The sequence below is a fragment of the Furipterus horrens genome, unplaced genomic scaffold, assembly GCF_987537825.1.
Source record: "Furipterus horrens unplaced genomic scaffold, mFurHor1.1.pri manual_scaffold_4, whole genome shotgun sequence".
NCBI classification, from domain to species: Eukaryota; Metazoa; Chordata; class Mammalia; order Chiroptera; family Furipteridae; genus Furipterus; species Furipterus horrens.
Window position 1 is genome coordinate 51,777,436 of NW_028327174.1, and position 22,839 is coordinate 51,800,274.

A 22,839-nucleotide genomic window follows, 5' to 3' on the forward strand; every position below is an offset into this window, starting at 1 on the left:
GCCCCAAGCCTAGAAACTTATGATGGCTTTTCCGATAACTACTTGGTCCTACTTAGTTCTGATCTTGTTGGGGCTTGTTTTTATTAATGCTTATCTCCCAAGTGTTTTCAAAAGGCAGGCACTGTGGTTGGCTAATCTTTGTGAGAACTTATTAGACCAAAAAAACTTTTTAGAGAAGGAAAGAGTCTTCTTTCTCTAAGATTTAAGCTTTACCTTCCTACAGAGCCATCAAAGGAATCTATCTGTAGGATGTCTTCCCCATTATGCCACAGACCTGCCTAGCGGGAATTTAAATATGAAGCAAAAGCATACAGTTTTTACTCAACAGACATTTACTGAGGCCCTTTTATAATCTCTTTTTTAAGTAAGGATAGTGAGAAAAATTGGACCATCATAACTTCTTCAAAGAACGCCTTAGCCCAAGCCTTTCCTAGGTCTTGAAATTCAAACCCAGACTAGCCATTATCTGGACAACCCTGAGAAGTCATTTGGTCCTACTGCCTTGTTTTATTTTAATAGTGTCAATGAAATGTACTTAAAATTAAATCGTCGTCGGCAGCCGTCCGTCTCGAGAGACGATGGTGTAGCTTCTTAAGAGTCTATCTGCACTGCCGAGAATGGCTGTGCAGTCCGACTCGGGAGTGACACGGTATCTGTCTCCTCCCGTGTTGAATCGACATCTTGCGATGACGCTGGAGTGTCCTCTCCAGTGGAGCTGAAGCTACAGAGCCTGGGCAGGGTGATATGGAGGGTCTGCTGTTGCCCATGCAGCAGACCCCCCCTCTCTTCGCAGCTGAAGGATCCAAGGGAAAGACGGAGTCAATACAGCTTGGCTTCAGGTGCGCCGCAGGAGTTGCCGGTGTTGACTACAACATCAAACCGCCTTAGGGACTCCGGCTCCGGATTTTCTGTCGGGGTTTACTCCCTTAGCCTTTCCCCTGAAGAGGTATGCCGCAAGGCAGCGGAGGTTTTTTGGAGTCAGAGTTTTCCTTCTCTGATGTGCCCTGACTGGAAGATCGAACCAGCGACACTTAGCTCGCAGGCCGACGCTCAATCCACTGAGCCAAACCAGCCAGGGTAGTATAATACTACTACCTAAATTATACACTGCATTGTAATTTTACCAGGTTTTCCATTAATGTCCTAATACTAGCAATATACCAGCACGAGCCCAGTGGAAATATTTGGAGTATGCTTAAGGAAAAGAGGAAGCCCTAGCCTGGCCAGTAATCTTCTGGGGAATTTGCTGGGAAGACAAAGCACATGGTTGGGATGACTCTATTGAAGGACTGAAATTATCTCTCAGACTTTTCTTCACCTAAGTCTAGCTCTACCTGGACACACCTGATTTTACATCACTTAGGTCACTATTTTAGGGGATGGTTGAAGTGATTCTCCAGGATCTAGTTATGCTTTTCATGGCCCACAGGTTCTTCATGATCTGACCACGTCTGTCTCTCTAATCTTTCCCCCTCCTCTTCTTTCCCCTTTCCCCTTGCTCTGGCCATGTGCCCTTGGAACCAGCCCCACACACTGCTGTCGTAGAGCCTATGCACTTAATCTTCCCTCTGTCTGGAATTCTCTTCTCCTGGGTCTTCTCATGGCCTATCCTTCTCATTACTGGGATGTCGCCTCTAATTATTGTAGCTCAAGTCTCCTCTCTCCCTCTTACTCCCTACCACAAACACTCTAGCACTTTATCATATTTTATTCATAATTATCAATAGTTGAAATAATATGCTTTTTTCTCCCATTTGCATATTTTGTATTTATTATTATTTTTTAATATGTTTTATTGATTATGCTGTTACAGTTGTCCCAATTTCTTTTCCCTTTGTTCCCCTCCACCCAGTGACCCCTTCCCTCCAGTTGTCCCCACTCTTAGTCCATGCCCATTGGTTGTGCATATAGTTCTTCTCAACGTCTTCCTGTCTACTCCACTCCCTCCTACTATGCTTCTTAATTCCTGTACCATCTCCCTCTCTTTCCAGTCTTCCCCTTACCTGCTGACCTCCTCCCAAAATGTTCCCCATACTTATAATTCTTTTCCCACTCTCGTTGCCTACTTCATTTGCCTTTGTTTTGGTTCCCTAGCTTCTGTTGTTGGTTGTTGTGATACAGTTTTCATTTTAATATTCATAGTTTTGATCCTCTTTCTCCTAATCAAGTCTCTTTAACATTTCATATAACAGTGGTTTGGATCTGATGAACTCCTTCAGTTTTACTTTGTCCTGGAAGCACTTTCTCCGCCCTTCTATTCTGAATGACAGCTTCGCTGGATAGAATAATTGTGGATGTAGGTTTTTGCTTTTCATTCCTTTGAATATTTCTTGCCAGTCCCTTCTTGCCTGCAGTTTCTTTTGAGAAATCAGCTGATAGTCTTATTGGGACCCCTTTGTACGTAAGTCTCTTCTCTCTCTTGCTGCTTTTAAGATTCTCTCTTTATCCTTAATTTTTGACATTTTGATTACAATGTGTCTTGGTGTGGTTCTCCCTGGGTCCAATTTATTTGGAACTCTCTGTGCTTCCTGGACCTGTAAGTCTATTTCCTTCCCCAAATTAGGGAAGTTCTGCTTCATTATTTTTTCACATAATTTTTCAATTTCTAGTTCTTCTTCACCTTCTGGCAACCCTATGATTCAGATGTTGGCCCGCTTATAGCTGTCCCATAGGTTTCTGAGCTTCTCCTCATTTTCCTCACTTTTCGTTTCCCCTTTCTGCACTGGTTGACTGTTTGTTCCTTCCCTATGTTCCAATTTGTTGATTTGATCCCTGGTCGTCCTTCCCTCACCACTTGTTTTGTATGTGTTTGTGTTCATTTCAGAAGGACTACCCTTCATTCCTTCCCTGTCTTGTTTAAGATCTGCTGTAAGGTCTGTAAGCATTCTTATAACCAAAGCTCTGAACTGTGCCTCAGAAAGATTTCCTATCTGCAGGTCCATTAGATCATATATTTGCTGTCTGGTCAGCTTTGTGATTGGTATCTCTATCATGATCCCTGACATCCTGACAGGTTTGTGTTTACCTTCCCTTCCTAGGTGAGGCTGTCACACCTCCTACGCTATAGGGGGCTGAGTCCTGTGCATTCGTCACTACCAGGCAACCCTTCTGACCACGCTGTGGCGTTTTGTGTATGGGGGCGAGGGTACAAGATGGATTTCTTGCCGTTTACTCTCCACTGAGAGACTGGAAGCTTCTTCCTCCATCCCCACACCCTCTGGGCCTCACAGTCCGAGGCAATGGGGGGATCAGCCTTCCCGGGCATTGGAATCGCAAGCTGACGGGTCTGGTCTGCAGCTGGGGGTGCTCCCCAGACGCTTCTTGCCTCCCCTTAAATATGGGTGTCGGTGCTTACTGCCGTCCCACTGCCATCGCCGCCGCTGCTGCCGCCGCCAGCACAGCTTGAACTCTCCACCGCGGCTTCGCCCCTCCTACCCGTCCAGAGGAGCACCACTTCTTTATAACTCCATATGCTGGACTTCCACGAAGCTTTATTTTTTGGAACTTCTGGTTATTTCTGGTTTTGTGGTAGTTGTAGTCCTTCTTAGTTGTGGAGGGAGACGGAGCGTGTCAATCTAGGCCTCCATCTTGGCTGGAAGTATTTATTATTTATATCCACTTAAGACTGATTTTTCTCATGAAATTATATTTTAAATGGCTGAAAAATACCATCTCCTTCCTCTCTACTGAAATTAACACATAAATTTCTTTTTTACTTAAAAGTGGGAAAGAAGGAAGAAGTAGTGCTGATAAACAATTTTCCATGGGTCTCAGGTTTCTGCACATCTTCTGAGCAGAGGCACTAAACACTCACAGTTTTTGTTTCAGAATATCTTTTCAAGGATTTTTGTAGAAAATGTCTTCCTCTGCAGTAAAGAATGGGCAGATATTCTTGCAGCTGTGGTTGGTCTCCTCAGTGGTGATGCACAACATTCATGTGGGCCCTGGCTGGTTTGGCTCAGTGGGTTGAATGCCAGCCTGTGAACCTAAATTTCCCAGTTTGATTCCTGGTCAGGACACATATCTGGGTTGCAGGCCAGGTCCCCAGTTAGGGAAATGCAAGAGGCAGCCAATTGACGTTTTTCTTGCATATCAATGTTCCTCTCCCTCCCCTTCTCTCCACTGGGCGGTGAGGCCAGCCGCCCGGGCCCGGAGTGCTGTGGAGAACATGGCGGATAACACTGTTAGTCTTTCCCCGTGGTGCCAAGCAAGCTATGCTTTTGTTTTTAATGTCTGTCTTTCCCAACTAGAGTTGTGTCTTGAGGACAGGGATTTTGTGCTGTTTGCTACTGTCTCCCCAGCCCTTTGGACAGGACCTGGCACAATTAGGTAACTGCAGCCTGGGTTGATCTCAGTGATGTACTACAGGGACCTAATTAAATGCTATAGTCAAACATTATTAGTTAACAGATGGTATTTTATTAAGATGGTATTCAGTTTAGTCATTTTCATACTTTATAGTTTTCACTGATAATGTCAGAGGTCTGAAATCCCACATCTTAGCAAATGACCTCTTCTGACTCTATAGCTCTGTTTCAGTGAAGTTGCAAGATGACTAGAGTCTGTGTGGAGATCTGCCTGTTGAAAATGTCCTGAGACATGCCCAAGTCAATAGCACTGTCCTGAGACAGGAAGCGGATAAGGGGTGTGATCCTCCCAAATACTAAATATTTTATCCTACTGCCTGTCTTTCAACACTCTAATTAATCTCTGGTCATCTTCCAGTGATCCTCACTGTTTCTTTTTATTTTGTTTTATTACTTTGGATATTGAGAGAGAGAGGAGGACAAAAAAAATGAGTGAGAAATAAAGAAAGGGGTGTTAGTCAGCACCTCAAAGCACTTTAACACCACTTGGAAGTGGAGAGCATTGTCAAAGAACACCCAGAGAAGAAGTTGAGCACAGTCTTAGGAAAGCCCATTGCTGGGGAGAAAAGATGAAGAGTTGATAACTTCATGAAGTCCCCTTATCTAGGAAGTCTTCCTGGATTAAACTTTCAATTTTCAGGTTGGCTAGGATTTTCTCAATCCTCTCATACCCTGGTGAGTATTTCATCCACTCCAAACACATTCACTTTGGTTACTCATTCTGTTTATGGCTCCCTTCAAATTAAAGGCCTTCTTAAGTTATATTTCATTCTCCTTAGGAGGTTCTAAGGGTTTATAACCCTAGTGGAGGCACTTAGGGTATAGTCCATTTTCTAGGTAAGTGCAGGGATGACCATGCACAAGAGACTGGGACTTTGAGAAGCTGCAAATGAATAGTAGGAGATAACACTGACAGAGGCTTAACTTTAATGGAAGGCGTAAAATTAGTGCATAAGAGAGTGCTAGCCAAGGACTCAGGATTTAGAGGAAAGAGGTGGCACATCTTGTCAGGGAGAACAGAAATAATATCAAGAAGGAAGGTGCATTGCAATGAATTTTGAAGGAGTGAGCCAGGTCAGTGTCCAGAAAGCACCAGCAAGTTTGTGGAAGAGCAGTTAGGTTTAGGCAGGAGGAAGGGCGTGAGGTGGTGGTGGGTGCAACAGTCAGGCCATGAGGAGGAGACCGAGTCAAAACCAAGTCATTCTCTTGCTAAGGTAGATGCAGAAGGTATGCATCTCTATATTTTTTCCCCAGAACCTTTATTCGATGTGTAGGATTTTCACTTCTGTCTCACTTGAGCTGATCATTCAGTTGTTTAGATGTCTTTCCCTTAATTTTCCTAGTGAATGTATAATTTGTCCTAGAGGAAGAAAAGACTAGAAAGGAGGCTGGGACCCCGAGCATGCGGGAGCCTGAAGGGTGCTGACTCTAGGAATGAGCAGTGATGAGAGCAGTGCTTTAGGAGGCCTTGTTGAATTGGTGCTATTGTCAAAGTGGGTGAAGAGAAAGGCTTGACATCTCTAATCTATAGGATGTTGCCCTGAGGGATAAGGAGTTGAGGTAGAAATCTAAGGTACCTGAGGTTTCAAGCCTGGAAAGGTGAGAGAAGGACGATGCCATAAACAGAAGCATGAAGAGTATGAGCCTGATTTGAAATGGAGGGTGGTGGTTTGCTTTGGGACATAATTGAATCATTGTAGGTAAAAATTTGGGGGTCATTTGGGAAGTAAACTTCGAATTGGGGGAGCAAATATCACTAAAGATAGAGAAGAAATGGTCAAGGAGGGAAAGCCGGGGAGCCTCCCTTTGGTGGGTTGTGGCATTGTGGAAGGGATGAAGCACAGACTGAGGAGGGCAAGTGAGTTGGGATGGGCAGTGGGACAGGAGCCAAGGGAGCCCAGACCACCAAGGAGAGGAGCTGGTCAAAGGACTCAGACAGTATGTGGAAGGCAGTGGGCTCTCAGGAAAGTCTGTTAGTTAAACTGAGAGAGACATAAAATGATAGAGATTTGGTGACAGAGATTAGGTGGACTTTGGTGTCCCTAAGGTGGGCAGTTTCAGTGAAGAGTGGTTACATGGAGGGACTGTGGAACAAGGAGATGGTGAGGAAAGGGAGCTAGGTTGGCACAATGTGACTGAAACTGGTTTGATGGAGAAGGGCGGAGGACAAGGGAGAAACTTGGTAGACCAGCACTGCGTCGGGAAAGTTTCTTTTTAAGATAAGAGAGACTCGAGCAAGTGTGTAGTCAGGAGAAGCCCGTAGAAGGGATGGATGGAAAGGAGAGATAGAGGATAGTTATAGGAGCAGGACTTCAGAGGAGCTGGAGGCAATGCTCACTAGCCTGGAAAAGAAAGGCTGGGGGAGGAAAGTGAGCCAGGCTGAGGTGGAGGAACTTCCATGAGAGGGCCTGACTCTTTTTGTTAAAACATGAAGCAAGGTCACCTTCTCAGAGAGCGGAAATGTGGAGAAGGCTATGGATTTGAAGATAGTAACTAACGACTGAAACAGCTTTTGTGATGGAAGATGTTGGGAGTCAGCCAGAGATGTAGAGGGCTGAGCAGCAGTAACTGGGCAGAAATGGGCTCTGCGTGTCAGGGGTGGAAGCATCCTGAAAGCTTCTGATCCTGGGCTCCAGGCTAGGCAGGAAGGCATGTGAAGCCATGTGGAGGTAAGAGAGGCCTGGAAGTCATGAACAGAACAAAATAAGTTTTATAGAAGGAATGAGGGAGTAAGGAAAGGAGGAGCTAGAGAGGAATGCTACTGGATCATTTTTTCATGTTCCCCTCTTTGTACAATATTTTGTATCTCTTCCTATAACCCCAGCCTTATGTTCCCTCTGATTTTTAACTAGTCTATCATGCTATTCTACATTGTGTATTCTACAATGCAGAAAAAAACAATAATGGAAACTGATCATCAAATATATTGTCTGCTAAAATTTATTCCAGGCATTGTGTTAAGCATTTTACATTACATTATCTTATTTTCTGCTCACAAAGCCCCTCTGAATTTAAATAATAAACTTTCAGTACTCCTTTTTAAAGACAGTCACAGAGAGATTAGATAACTAGCTCAAGGTCACAAGGCTAGTGAATGATGAGGTTAAGTTTTGGACCCAGACAGGTTGACCTGAGCACTTAACCACTTTTCTAAGGTGCCTAAGTGCCAAGACTTGTGGTTGTCATAGAGTGACTATATTGCTTTTTCATAATTGATCAGATTGTTCTTGTAATAACAACTGGCATTTATATTGGCCTTTAATGTTCACATACATTATTTCCTTTGATCTTAACACTCGTGAGGTTTGCAGCCACATGAAAGACAAAGGAGAACTTTGACTCCAAGATCTCTATATTCTTAGTTCTGGTAGTCTTTGAAGTTTTATCTTTACACAGTTGTGACCAGGCCAAAGAATTGTAATCTTTTCCCCTCTCTTAAATTTGCTAGACTCCTTTTACTAAAAGGGTTTTCTTTATAGACCTTCTGCTTCTTTTCAGGTCATAGAACTCTGTATGTGGGGGTTCGGATGCCGCTGGGCCGGCAGAGCCATCGGCACCACCGAACCCATGGCCAGAAGCATCGGAGACGAGGCCGGGGCAAAGGAGCCAGCCAAGGGGAGGAAGGCCCAGAGGCCTTGGCCCACGGTGTTACCCCTGGGAGAGAGGGTGAGTGTCCATGACGGGGGGGCTGGGTGAGGCTGAGGGAATGTGTGATGGACTTTAAGCAGGTGGTCTTGATCCTCTAGTCCTTCTACAGAGTTTTCAGAGCTTGCTTTTAAGAAGAAGAATGTTTCTAAGAATCAGAAGTACCTTCCCGAAAACTAGACAGTTCAGGTCCCCAAAATCAATACCATACTAGGTGAAATCATTTGTTAAAGAATTAGGCATTCCTTTTGATCAGATTAATCAGATTTCTAGTTTCTTGTGAGTTTTCTTCAAGTGGTCTTAATGTTTTTTTCCTCCCATGAAACTGCTTTCACAGAAGACATTTAAAATAATTTCTGGGAATAAAGAAAACTTTTTTGATCTATGTTTAGGATTATCTTCTATATGATCCTGAAGTTTTATGTCCCCCCACATGTGCTAAGTATGGCAGAATTCTATTTCTGTTCTAAGTTGAGGTTGGAAGCAGACCTTTCTCTGTGGTTGATTTTCCAGACACACCATCTCAGCGTGTTCAGTTCATTCTTGGCACTGAGGAAGATGAAGAGCATGTGCCTCATGAGCTGTTCACAGAGCTGGATGAGATCTGTATGAAAGAGGGAGAAGATGCCGAGTGGAAGGAGACAGCCAGGTAAGTCTCTAAAATAAACTGGGTCAAGATACGCTTGGGTAAGCAAATGTCACCTTTCAGCAAGTGAGAGGCCTCTCTTGTCTTTTATTTCTTCATGGGGGAAGTGAGGCTGACTTGGGAATGGATGTTCCACAGTATTCTGTGGGAAGTCTTCTTTTCTTTTAAGTTTGTTTGTTTTTGTTTATTTATTTATTAGTTTATTTTTATCCTCAGTTGAGGACATGCTTATTGATTTTAGAGAGAAGGGAAGGGAGGGAGAGAGAGATGGAGAGAAACATTGATGTGAAAGAGAAACATGGATCGGTTACCTCTCACACACACCCTGACTGGGAGCCAAACCTGCAACCCCGGCATATGCCCTGACCAATAATTGAATGTATAACCTTTTGGTTTACTGATGACACTCCAACCAGCTGAGCCATACCAGCCAGGACTTGGAGAGTCTTGATGTTGGCCTCTTTGTGGTGTCTCTGGTCACAACTATGCCAATTGACCTTGAGCCTGGGGTTAAGGTCCTCTTTTATTGGTCTGACACCAAGAGTACTTCATGGGCTATCTTGATTATTACAGGTCTGGTTTAGAAGATGCTTGAAGGGACCATGGCTTGGACCTAGCCCAGAAGACAGAGTGTAGGTCCAGACTTTCTTGCAGTTGAACTATAGGGTCATTTGGGTTTTAATTTACTGGAAGGCCCAGAATTTTTGAGACTTTAACTTCCTATGGGACAATCCCACCTCATAGAGACCCTTGAGATTATAGGCAGTCTGACGGTAGACTTCCTGGGGCAGTTGTAGACTGGCCATGCTTGTCTGAGTCTCAAAGCCAAGAAGAGCCCTTAGATTAACCAGATTTCCAGGGCTCCTCTAGTAACTGGCCAGTGAGCCTTATGGATGATACAAAGCCAGCATGTCTGGGCCTCAGGGTAAGAGGCAATGTTGGTAACCAGCAAAGCATGAAAAGTTCTCCCTGGATGCCTGCTGTATCTATGGATGTTTTCTACAGGTAGATAGGATTAAACAAGCCAGTCAACCTAATACCAAGTTGAAAGGCTATTAATCTTTTTTAAATTTAATATTTATTGTATTTTTTTCATTACCATTTAGCCCCTTATACCTCCCTCTCCCCAGCAATCACCACCCTGTTGTCCATGAGTCCTTTTTCCTTTTTGCTCAAACCCTCCACCCCCTAACACACCTCTGACTAGCTGTCTTCTGCTCTCCATCTATGAGTCTTATCTCTGTTTTGCTTGTTAGTTCAGTTTGTCCATTAGAGTCCACGTATGAGTGAAATCATATGGTATTTATCTTCCTCTGACTGGCTTATTTCACTTAGCATAAAGTTCTCCAGTAAAACTTTCTTCTTTTTTTATGGCTGAGTAGAACTCCATTGTGTAAATGTTCCATAGTTGTTTTACCTAGTCATCTGTTGATGGACACTTGGGCTTCCATATCTTGGCGATTGTAAATAATGCTGCAGTGAACATAGGGGTGAGGCGGAGGTGCCTCCAACACCCTAGGCTTGGTTGGAAACTTCTCTGTCCAGCAGAGGTTTCACAACCACAGCAGAACAAATCTATCCAGGACACTATATTATGTCTAGGGGGAAGGAAGGTGGATGCTCTCTCTCTAGGGGAGAACAGCACTCAGACCTCTGTCCCTCATGCCTTTTATTGAGGAGGATACACATGGAAGATACAAGGTCAAAATTCATGAATCATTAATAGCTTTTAGGCGTTTGGATTACAGTTGATAACAGATTACATGTAACAGTACAGAGGGCACAGTGACCAGTCTGTGTCAGGGTCTATCAAACATCTTGACGCCACACTGACATTAGGTGCAAGGTTTCATACATTTCTTGCTAGAGATTGTTTGTTACATTAAGAGATAAGAAAAGCAGAGCAAGTTCTAAAGCATAATAAGCATTCTTTAAATCCAATTCCCACGGAAACCCTCTGAGTGACTTTTGGTTATGTCTCCGGCGCAGCCTTATGTTGATACTTAAAGACAAGCACAGCCAGGGTGCCGATGGCAGGTCATGCTCAAGCCAGGGCTACAATTCCCTAAACCACAAGGAGTGGTTCCCTACATAGGAGTGCTTATGTTCTTTCAAATTAGTGATTTGGGTTCCTTCAGATGTATTCCCAGAAGTGGGATCACTGAGTCAAAAGGCAGATCCATTCTTAATTTTTTGAGGTATCTCCATACTGCTTTCCACAGTGGATGCACCAATCTGCATTCCACCAGTAGTGCAGAAAGGTTCCCCTTTCTCCACATCCTCGCCAGCACTTGTTGTTTGTTGATTTATTGATGATAGTCATTCTGACCGGTGTGAGATGGTATTTCATTGTGGTTTTAATTCACATTTCTCTAATGATTGGTGATGTGGAGCATCTTTTCATATGTCTGTTGGCCATTTGTATGTCCACTTTGGAGAAGTGTCTGTTCAGGTCCTTTGCCCATTTTTTAATTGGGTTGTTTGTTTTTTTGGTGTTGAGTTTTGTAAGTACTTTATAAATTTTTGTTTATTTTTATTTTTTTACCGTTTTTAAAATCGATTTTATTTATTTATTTATTTTGTAGAGAGAGGGGAAGAGAGGGAGAAAGAGAGGGAGAGAAACATCAATGTGTGGTTGCCTCTCACATGCCCCCAACTGGGGACCTGGCTCGCAACCCAGGTATGTGCCCTGACTGGGAATTGAACCAGCGACCCTTTGGTTCACAGGCCGGCGCTCAATCCACTGAGCCACACCAACCAGGGCTACAAATTTTTGATATTAACCCCTTATCAGATGTATCAGCAAATATGTTCTCCCGTTCTGTGTGTTTTCTTTTTATTTTGTTGATGTTTTCCTTTGCTGTGAAAAAACTTTTTAGTTTGATGTAGTCCCATTTGTTTAAATTTTCTTTTGTTTCCCTTGTCTGGGGAGATATACCCGATAAAAAATTTATATGAGCAACATCTGAGATTTTGCTGTTGATGTTTTCTTCTAGGATTTTTATGGTTTTGGGTCTAACATTTAGTGTTTGATCCATTTTGAATATATTCTTGTGTGTGGTGTAAGAAGGTGGTCTAGTTTCATTTTTCTGCATGTTTCTGTCCAATTTCCCAACACCATTTATTAAATAAACTATCTTCAGCCCTTTGTATGTGCTTGCTTCCTCTGTCGAATTTCAATTGACTATAAAGGTATGGGCTTATATCTGGGCTCTCTATTCTGTTCCTGATCTATATGTCTGTTTTTATGCCAGTACAAGGCTGTTTTGATTACTATGGCTTTATAGTATACTGTAGTTTGATGTTAGGTAGCGTGGTTCCTCCAACTTTGTTCTTCTTTCTCAGGATCACTGTTGCTATATGGGGCCTTTTGTGGTTCCATATAAATTTTTGAACATTTATTCTAGTTCTGTGAAATATGTCATTGGCATCTTGATAGAAATTGCATTGAATCTATAGATTGCCTTAGGTAGTATGGACTTTTAAATGATATTAATTCTTCCTTTCCATGAACACTGTATGTGTTTCCATTTATTTGTATCTTCTTCAATTTCTTTCTTCAATGTTTTATAATTTTCCATGTACAGGTCTTTTACATCGCTGGTTAGGTTTATTCCTAGGTATTTTATTCTTTCAGAAGCAATTCTGAATGGGATTGTTTTCTTAATTTCCCTTTCTGTTAGTTCGTTGTTGGCATTTTAAAGTGCAACTGAGTTGATATTAATTTTGTATCTTGCTACTTTGCTTAATTCATTTATTAGTTCTAGTAGTTTCCTGGTGGAATCTTTGGGCTTCTCTATGTATGATATCATGTCATCTGCAAATAATGACAGTTTTACTTCTTCCTTTCCAATTTGGATGCTTTTTATTTCTTCTTGTCTGATTGCTGTGGCTAGGACTTCCAGTACTATGTTGAATAAGAGAGGTGAAAGCAGGTATCCCTTTCTTGTTCCAAATCTTAAGGGGAACGCTTGTAGTTTTTGCTCATTGAGTATGATGCTGGCAGTGGGTTTGTCATATGTGGTCTTTATTATGTTTAGGTATGTTCCCTCTATTCCCACTTTGCTGAGAGTTTTGATTATAAATGGGTGCTGGATTTTATCAAAAGTTTTTTCTGCATCTGTTGATGTGATCATGTGGTTTTTATCCTTCATTTTGTTTATATGGTGAATCACATTTATTGATTTGTGAATGTTGTACCAAACTTGATTCCTGGAATAAATCCCACTTAATCATGGTGTATGATCTTTTTGATGCATTGTTGTATTTGGTTTGCTAATATTTTGTTGAGGATTTTAGCATCTGTGTTCCTCAGGGAATTGACCTATAGTTTTCTTTCCTTGTAGTGTCTTTTTCTGGTTTTGAAATTGGGATAATGCTGGCCTCGCAAAATGAGTTTGGGAGCCTTCCCTCCTCTTGAATTTTATGAAATAGTTTGAGAAAGAGAGGTGTTAGTTCTTCTCAAAATGGTTGCTAAAATTCACCCATGCGGCCATCTGGTCCAGGGCATTTGTTTGTTGGGAATTTTTTGATTACTGCTTCAATTTCATTAGGTGTAACCTGTCTATTCAGATTCTCTGATTCTTCCTGGTTTAATTTTGGAAGATTGTATGTATGTTTCTAGGAATTTATCCCTTTCATCCAGGCTGTCTAGTTTGTTGTCATATAATTGTTCATAATATTTTCTTACAATCCTTTGTATTTCTTTGGTGTCAGTTATTATTTCTCCTCTTTCATTTCTGATTTTACTTATTTGGGTCCTTCCTCTTTTTTACTTGAGGAGTCCGATTAAAGATTTGTCAATCTTGTTTATTTTTTCAAAGAACCAGTTCTTGGATTTATTGATCTTTTGTATCATTTTTTTAGACTGTATTTCATTTATTTCTGCTCTGATCTTTATTATTTCCTTCCTCCTACTCACTTTGGGCTTTGTTCATTGTTCTTTTCAAGTTCCTTTACTGTGAAGTTAGGTTGTTTATTTGAGCTTTTTCTTGGTTGTTTTTTTTTTTTTTTTTTTTTTGAGATAGGCCTGTAATGCTATGAATTTCCCTCTTAGGATTGCTTTCCCAGTGTCCCATAGATTTTGGATTGTAGTGTCCTCATTTTCATTTGTTTCAAGGTATCTTTTGATTTCTTCCTTGATCTGGTTGTTGACTCATTCATTGTTTAATGACATGTTATTTAGCTTCCATGTCATTGCATGTTTTTCAGTGTTCTTGTGATTGATTTCTAGTTTCATAGTAGCGTGGTCAGAGAAGATGTTTGATATGATTTCAATCTTCTTAAATTTACTGAGACTTGTTTTGTGTCCCAGCATGTGGTCTATCCTAGAAAACTTTCCATGTGCACTTGAAAAGTATGTATATTCTGCTGCTTTGAAGTGAAGTGCTCTGAAGATATCAATTAACTCCATTTGAATAGTGTGTCATTTAAGGTCACTGTCTCCTTGTTCATTTTTGCCTGGAAGATATATCCATTGAAGTCAGTGGAGTGTTAAAATCCCCCATTATGACTGTATTTCTGTTGATCTCTCCCTTTATGTCCATCAAGATTTGCTTTACATATTTAGGTGCTCCTATGATGGGTGCATAAAGGTTTGCTAGGGTTATATCCTCTTGTTGGGTTGTTCCCTTTATCATAATGTAGTGAACTTCTTTGTCTCTTACAATATCCTTTGTTTTAAAGTCTATTTTGTTAGATATAAGTACTCCTACCCCACTTTTTTTTCCTTTTCCACTTGCATGAAATATCTTTTTCCAACCCTTTACTTTTAGTCTGTGTGTACCTTTTGGTCTGAGATGGGTCTCTTGGAGGCAGCATATATATGGGTCTTTTTCTTATCCATTCAACTACCCTATGTCTTTTAGTTGGAGCATTTAAGCCATTTTACACTTAAGGTTATTATTGATAGATATGTACATAGTGCCATTTTATTCTTAGACTGTTATCCTCTGTTTTGTTTTGTTTTTTCTTTTTCTTTCTCTCTCTTTTTCTTCTTCTTAAAGCAAGCCCTTTAACATTTGTTGCAGTACTGGTTTGGTGTTAAGAAACTCCTTTAGCTTTTTCTTGTCTGGGAAGTTCCTTTTTTCTCCTTCAATTTTAAAAGATAGCCTTACTGGGTAAAGTAGCTTTGGTTGTAGGTCCTTGCTTTTCCTCACCTTGAATATTTCATGCCACTTCTTTCTGGCCTGAAATGTTTCTGTTGAGTAATCAGATGCCAGTCTAATTGGTGCTCTGTTTTAGGTAGTTACCTGCTTTTCTCTTGCAACTTATAGGATTCTCTCCTCGTTTAAGCCTTGTCATTTTAATTATGTTTCTTGGTGTAGGCCTTTTTGGGTCCAACTTTTTGGGGACTCTCTGAGCTTCCTGGACTTGTGTGACTTTTTCCTTCACCAGATTAGGGAAGTTTTCAGTCATTTTTTCAAATAGGTTCTCAATCCCTTGCTCTCTCTCTTCTCCTTCTGGTATTCCCATGATGCAGATGTTGTTATGTTTCATGTTGTCCAAAATGTTTCTTAAGCTCTCCTCATTTAAAAAAAATTTTTTTTTCCTTCTGCTCTGCCTGGGTATTTTTTCCTACCTTGTATTCCAAAACACTGATTCATCTAACCTACTATTTATGGCTTCCAGTGTATTACTTATCTCAGGTATTGCATTCTTTATTTCTGACTGGTCCTTTTTTACGGTTTCTATGTCTTTTTTCAGGCCATTGAGTATCTTTATAATCATTACCCTAAACTATCTGATAAATTGCTTGCCTCCATTTCATCTAGTTCTTCTGGAGAACTCTGGTTCTTTCTGTTTTTTTTTTTTTGTCTTCCCATTTTGACTGCTTCTTTGTATTTTCCACCTTAAATGTTAACTTAATTTGCTGCTAATCTAATCAGGCTGTAATCAGCAGTCCAGTTTAAGCACCATAGGTGGGGCAGAGTAATTCCTGGGGGTGGGGCTATTGCTTACCTTCAGGCTAATGCCACTTGGAGGGGAGTGCTTTGCCTGAGAAAGATGGCATCTGCAGTATGGGGAATGACTCAGCACAGGGATCCTGGTAGCTGTTCCTTCAGTTCTCTTCCCAGAGCCATCAGTCCCAGACTCTTCTCAAGTGTTTCTAGTCCACTCTGCCTTCCCTTTGCTAGAGCCCAGGGTAAGTGGTTGCAAATGAAATTTTGTGTGTTGGCCCTTTAAGAAGCTCTCTGCATCTCCAGCCATCACTTCCTGGCAGACAGAAACCCTGCCGCTTTTCACAGCTGGAGGTTATCTGGGTTCCTTTCAGGCTCAGGTGTTATAGACTGGGGAGCTCAGCTTGAGGTTTAGACCTCACACCTCTCAGGGGGTAGTCCCCCAGCTGCTGAAATGTCCCTCCTGAACTTCAGCTGCCACCCTTGGGAGCCCAGCCAGCCCTCTCACGCCTCCTCCACACTGCTTACTAGTCTTGTTCTTCTGTTTGCTCATGGTTATAAGGCTTCTCTCCAGCCAATGTTCAGTTGGTTATTCTGGATGATTTCTGTACAATTTAGTTATAATTCCATATTGGTCCTGGGAGGGGATTAGTGTACCTTCCACTTACTCCTCCACCATCTTTGATCTCTGAGTTAATCCTGTCATTCTGTCCTTGTTAAAGGTCACATGGATAGGCTGTTTAAGAAAGAAAAGATTTTATTAATGTGATTTGTCAATGTATCCAAATGATAGAGATTAGATCTATTTTTAATTGCATGAGCAATGCATGCTCATTATTAAAAATTAGAAAATAAAAGATAAGCAAACCAAAAATGAAAATTATGTGCAGAACCCCAGAGATAATGAAGAATATAATATTTGGTGTCTTATACATGTGTTTTTCTATTTTTTAAATTTTCTTTAAATTAAAATGGAATTAAACTATATTCAATCTTGCACTGTTTTATAGCCTGCTGTTTTCACTTACCAGTGCACCTTGAACATAGAGATTAGATTACAGTGTTCAGTGTGATTATTAAGATATTTTTCTCTGTGAGTTACATTAAAGATTCTCTCTTAAAAAGTCATCATTTTCTATCTTTGGCATCTAATTCTTTGTAATGCTTTCAGGTGGCTGAAGTTTGAAGAAGATGTTGAGGATGGGGGAGAACGCTGGAGCAAACCCTATGTGGCAACCCTTTCATTGCACAGTCTCTTTGAGCTAAGGAGCTGCCTTATTAATGGAACAGTCCTTCTGGATATGCATGCAAATAGCATAGAAGAAATTTCAGGTAAGGCTAGGTGAGGGAAAACAGAGGAATACTTGTGTAAATTAAGAAGTGTGGTATAGAGGAAAGAATAAAATGGTTGTATGTCCTTAGGCAAGTCACTTAATATTCACGACCTAAACATTCTCAGCTGTGGGACAAATATCAAACTAAGAAATCACCTATTTCACAGACTTACGGGATTCAAATGACATGGTGTTTAGTCTTCCATTTGTCCATTCATTCAGCAAACACTTATTTCGTACTTATTTATGTCTGATTATGTACTAGGCACTAGGGAATAAAGATAAAATACAGCTCTTGCCTTCAAGAAGCTCATCTTTTAGTGGGGAAAATAGCCATGGAACAATTAATAGCAACAATGGAGATATATTTTGGTAATAATTAGAGAAAGCGGCAACTTGAAGTTGTACAGAGAAAATGGAATTAAAGATTTAAAAAATATGTAAGAAATTGAGCCAAAATACCCCCACTTTTTCAGCATGATGTGAAGGGGAGATATCTGATGGAGTTTCCTGGAGTGTTTGAATGTTACATTACTATGTTTCAGGAATGGAGTTGAGGAAACATCTGGGGGCACTTGAGGAGTTTTCCTTTGGGTTGGCTTGGCTTGCCTGGACAGGTTAAATAAGGATTTCTCTAAGCTTTTCTCCATTTAAAGTATCCAAATAATTCTGCCTCTCCGGGATCCCATGGGGACACAAGGGACGGGTCAGCAGTTATAGGATCCTGTGTCCCCTCTGAAAACTCTAGGGGAAACTTATTCCTCGATGCTTCTAGCTTTCAGCATCTAGTATCTTTCTTATAAGGATATTTTTCAATAATATCCAGGATGATCTCATCTGGAGATTCTTAATTACATCTGCAAAGACCCTTTTTACAAATAAGGTCATATTCATAGGTCTAGGGGTTATATATAGACATATCTTTTGGGGGGGAGGTCACCATTCAACCTATTACAAAAGCCAAGAGGAAAGAGAGTTTTAATTCATCAGTGTCATCCATCAGATTTAACAACTGGAGGGTTATTGAAGAATTTCTTTGAGGTAGCCAAATTGCAGGGGGCTGAGGAATTTTTGCTTTGAGAACTTTAAGTGATAGGAGAGAGGGAGAGGGAGGATGGAAAAGAGAGAGAGAGAGAGAGAGACAAATCAAGGAGGATTTGGGGTAGATATTATTATTATTTTTTCAAGATGAAGGATCCTGAAGCATGTTTATATAACACAGGGGCAAGGAACCAAACAATATAAAGGTAACATATAGAGAAACATGGATCTTGGGCTTGAATATTTGAAATAGATTTTTTTATTTATTGCTGTTAGCATTTGGATGACGTTGGAGTTGAGAACAGGTTGAAGTTTGGGGGAGGCTTGGGAGTTGGTATGTAGGATTGAAGTGAAACTTGTGGTTCTCCACATTGGGTACCTGATGTATTCATGTTTGTGATGAATCACAGCAATGTTAAAATTTTGGGAAGGAACTATAGAGGACCTTTGGCAGATGACAGAATAAAATGTGTAATATTGTGGGCTTTTGAGTCAGACAGTCTTGTGTTTGAATCCTAGCTCTGTGCATCTTACTGGAGGTGAGACCTTGAGGAATTCTGTAATGTTTGAGCCTGCTTCCTGCTCTGTAAAAATTGTTATACCAGCCACTTTTCAGAGTTCTTATAAGGATCAGATTAGATAATCTAGTATAGTTTCTGGCACACACAAAGTGCTCAGTAACTTCTATTTATAATAATAATGATTTGCTATGTGAATAAAGTATAGCTTGCCACAGCTGCTATCATCAAACAGCTATTTCAGGCACTGAAGAGGAGACTGTATCCAATGACACTGATTGAACTGCTTCCCCTACTCCTTGACCCTCACCTCTTACCCCACCTGACGTTTGCCTCTTAGGGTCTATTGACCATCAGTTAGAGTGTTCATATAAGCTCTGTTTTCCAGACTTGATCCTGGACCAGCAAGAACTGTTCAGTGACCTGAGTGAGAGCATGAGGGTTAAAGTACGGGAAGCCCTTCTCAAAAAGCATCATCATCAGAATGAAAAGAAGAGAAATAACCTCATTCCCATTGTTCGCTCCTTTGCTGAGGTTGGCAAGAAGCAGTCTGATCCACATTCAATGGATAAAAATGGTAAGATTATTAGGAGTGACTGTTTTTTCTTTTTATTAATAAGATATTTAGGAAGTAGATGGGGATACTAAGTTACCAGAGGGTAGAGGCTGTATTTATCTAATATGCTTCCATGCTCACTTAGACATAGTACTTTTTGTAATTGGCAGGTGGGTGGCTGGGACTGGTGACCATCTCCCTTCTGTGGTACTAGGGATTCCTGCCTCAGATAGACCTCTGCAGAACCAGGGTGAGAGGCTTGTACCCCAGAATGGCCTCAGAACTGATGTGGCTTTTGGGGGATCTCCACATTGGGGATAATTTGTTGGCCAGAGAAGGTCAACTGGAGACTTTTAAAGAGGAAACAAATGTCTTAGATTAGGGAGGCAAAATACAGTAGTGTAGGCTTGAGGTTCTGGCTTCCCCACTTGCAAAATGTGTGACGTTGGGCAACCTACTAAATTTCTAAGTCTCATTTTCTCCTCTGTAAAATAAGGGTAATAATAGGTTCTACTCCATAAGTTTATTGTGAGGCTTCAATAACTTAATTCACTTAAGGTCCTTAGCCAGGTGCACTCAATGAATTTCAGCTACTGATGTTTCCTTTTCTGTGGCCAGCCAGGGCCTAATCTATACTGGTCTCCTTGTTCCCACCTTTACTGAATCCCATTGTGCAGGGAATATGCCTGGGATTCTGTATATTTGAAAAGTTCTCCATGGGAGTCTCTAATGTGCACTCCTGGATAAGGATTACTACCTCAACAAAGGAAGAAAAGAGGATTACAAAGATGTTCTTCAGGAAGAAGGTGCAGGAGTAGTTAATATCTATGTCCTCCTTTCATTACTATCTAGTAGGTAAGGAGATAGGCATATGTGGTCCTAGCTTCTTAGTCATCTTAACCTGTTCTCTACATGGGCTTTGCAGGAGATAGTCATAGCCAAATGATCATGAATGAGGTGTGTCAGATGGGGAAAGGACAGGGGCTCAGAGACTTCTGTTTGATTTTCTCCAAATAGGTCAAACTGTGTCTCCTCAGTCTGTTCCAACTACAAATCTTGAAGTAAAAAATGGAGTGAATTGTGAACACAGTCCTGTGGATTTAAGCAAGGTGAGCAAAGACATAGGAAGTTGGCTTATAGGGATAAGAGTATCTAGCGGAACCCAGAGTAAGCTTTGGTATTTCAACACCCTTTTTCCAAGACCAGTGCCCATTCTGCAGAAAAGGAGGCCGGCCTGCTCATCTCTTCTTTCTTCTACTCCAGCCTGGATAGGGCTGACTCATCAATTTGTTCCACCAGGTTCAACATGCTGAAACTGAGACTTGCCATGGATAATCCTCCCTGACACAGACCTCATGATTTTTCAGATTTATTTTTTTGACACCTGCTCTCTAGAAGCTCCTTCATACCTCCAAGGGTTTTGTTGAAACAATATTTTTGCTACTGTCTTCTAAAACTCCTTTGTGGTTGAACCTTCTGGTTCAAGCCATGATCTCTGGCCTCCAGCCTCTTCTTGCTCTGGTCTATCCTTGACACTGTCTTTCTAAAACACAGATAGTGTCAGGTCAGGTCTCTGCTCATAAGGCATGGAGCCTTATAAAATCCTGAAACCTCCGACAGATCATTCAAGTATTTTAAAATGGAAAATATTTGACATAGAGCTTCAAAAACATTTTTTCCTTGGGGAAACATGTGTCATAGAATTCAAATCAGAGCACCTGGATTTAAATTTTCTCTCCTAAAATCTTTGTCATCCTGAGCAAGTCAACTTCACCTCTCTGGGTCTCAGTTGCTTCATTTTTTAAAATAAAAAGTGGAGCTAATAAGATCTATCTTATCAACTTTACAGAGTTCTTGTAAGGATTAAATGAAATGGGGTGAGAAAGCATTTGTTAAATCATAAAATGACACGCAAATGTCAGGCATGAGAAAGGTGATTTATGTTTGAGGTGATCCCTTTCAGGTTCTCAGAGGTTCGTTTGGACTTTCAGGTGGACCTTCATTTCATGAAAAAAATTCCCACTGGGGCAGAGGCCTCCAACGTCCTGGTTGGGGAGGTAGATACTCTGGACCGCCCCATCGTTGCCTTTGTGAGGCTGTCTCCAGCTGTTCTTCTCTCAGGCCTGACAGAAGTGCCCATCCCAACAAGGTAAAGACACAGACAGCATGACTGAGTGCATTCTATCCAAAGTACAGTGAGCTCTAGGGGAAGAAACCAGCTAATGCCAAAACTTAGGATAATTAATTAATTTTGAAAACGCTGCTTAAAATTCAGCAGTGATCCCACTGGAGTATAGTTGGTTAATCTCCATGCAGAAGAATTCTAAGACTTTTAAGGCTATGGCTGTACAGTAACTGCAGCCATGGAAATGGAGAACTGAAGAGCATTCAAAGGGCATAGCAAGGGCTATCTTACTCTCCCAGTTCTACAGAGCCATGTCTCAGGGAAGTGTCTCTGAGCAAAGGCATTGATGTCTCTTTCCAGTTCTGGCATGGATTTGTTTGGCTTGCAGATATGTCCACATTTGTTGAAAGGGCTATTCATGCACTCTGAAGGTGTTGATTCAGGTGACTCAGAGTCCTATTAATTACACAGTATTCAGATGTCCAGAATACAGTTTAGACTCTGCTCCAGGGCTTGATAATTTCAACTTCCTTATTCTTTTTTTCTCTCCATCATTTTCTTATTAGAACAATGAATGAGATTCAGATAACCTTGAATTTGCATTATAATGCCATATTTTTGAAAAAATGTCTTTTCTAGACAGGAACTGTCTCTATAGAAATCCTAAGTATTACAACCACATTATTGAATGGAGTCATACAGATAGCTTCCAATGCCCACAGTGGAGCTATTAGATCAAGGCAGCTCATTTTGCTCATTGGTCTGCCTCCTTTTATTGAAGGTACTGTGATGATTTGTTTGATAGGAGAGAGAAACGTTCTGCTATTTAGAGAGGAGTAAGATGTCACTTCTTTGTGTTATTTACATAATTTCGTCCTTTTTGTGTGTTGCCAGATTTTTGTTTATCCTACTGGGTCCAGTAGGGAAAGGTCAGCAATACCATGAGATTGGCAGATCCATGGCCACCATCATGACAGATGAGGTATGCGCCACTTCTGTTTTTCCTTTATCATCTCATAAATAATTATTGAGTATTTACTCTGTGCCAGACACTGTGCTAGTTGTTGGGAATAAAATAATTACAGTTGCAATGTCTGCTGGGAAGCAGTTCAGGTCACTTCTCTGAATGCTTATTGTGGGAGGACTGAGTCCTCTGGGGGATATTTTTTCCCCCTATGTCATCTCTCCCTTTTTGAATAATCAAAGATGCAGAGAAATCTTTTTCTTGAAAATTATTATTTCCAAGTAGGATACTAAGAGAGAAAGATATTAAGGCTGACTTAACTTTCTGGAGAGGATTATTAATTAATGCATCCAGCCAGTTTACTTAAAGAAGCCTCAGTCCCGTTCCACATAAGTGAGGCCAGTTTGTATGAGTCAGGGGTTTATGCTCAGCACTGTAATGTGAATGCACCAAGGCAGCCAGACATTTTGGCTGCCGTGAGGCTGAACCTCCATTGCATACCTTGGTGAGGACTTTGCTGCTCATGTAAGTTGCAAAGCAGGGGTTTCAAGGCATTTGTATTAGCAAGCCGAGGAGATCAGGGCTGTGTTTCATCAGCTCTCATTGATTGGGAGGTTTATTTTGCAAAAGACCTTCATTAGTAATCCCATCCAGTTTTTCCAACCATTATAATCAGGAAAATTTTATCATGAATCTTGGATTCCATTCTTTGAGGAGATAACAGAATTATACAACTGAGAATTA

At 41.1% G+C, this 22,839-nt stretch overlaps 1 protein-coding gene across 1 annotated transcript in view; it reads left to right on the top strand.

Annotated features, from left to right (window-relative positions):
- SLC4A8 (solute carrier family 4 member 8) overlaps nt 1–22,839 on the top strand; it is a 75,368-nt gene that overhangs the window by 16,246 nt on the left and 36,283 nt on the right. Inside the window, exons 3-9 of the mRNA XM_090273192.1 lie at nt 7,866–8,033; nt 8,526–8,661; nt 16,729–16,889; nt 18,839–19,027; nt 20,024–20,115; nt 20,998–21,155; nt 22,026–22,113. Coding sequence (XP_090129318.1) covers nt 7,866–8,033; nt 8,526–8,661; nt 16,729–16,889; nt 18,839–19,027; nt 20,024–20,115; nt 20,998–21,155; nt 22,026–22,113 — 992 coding nt within the window. The remainder of the gene's footprint in view (nt 1–7,865; nt 8,034–8,525; nt 8,662–16,728; nt 16,890–18,838; nt 19,028–20,023; nt 20,116–20,997; nt 21,156–22,025; nt 22,114–22,839) is intronic.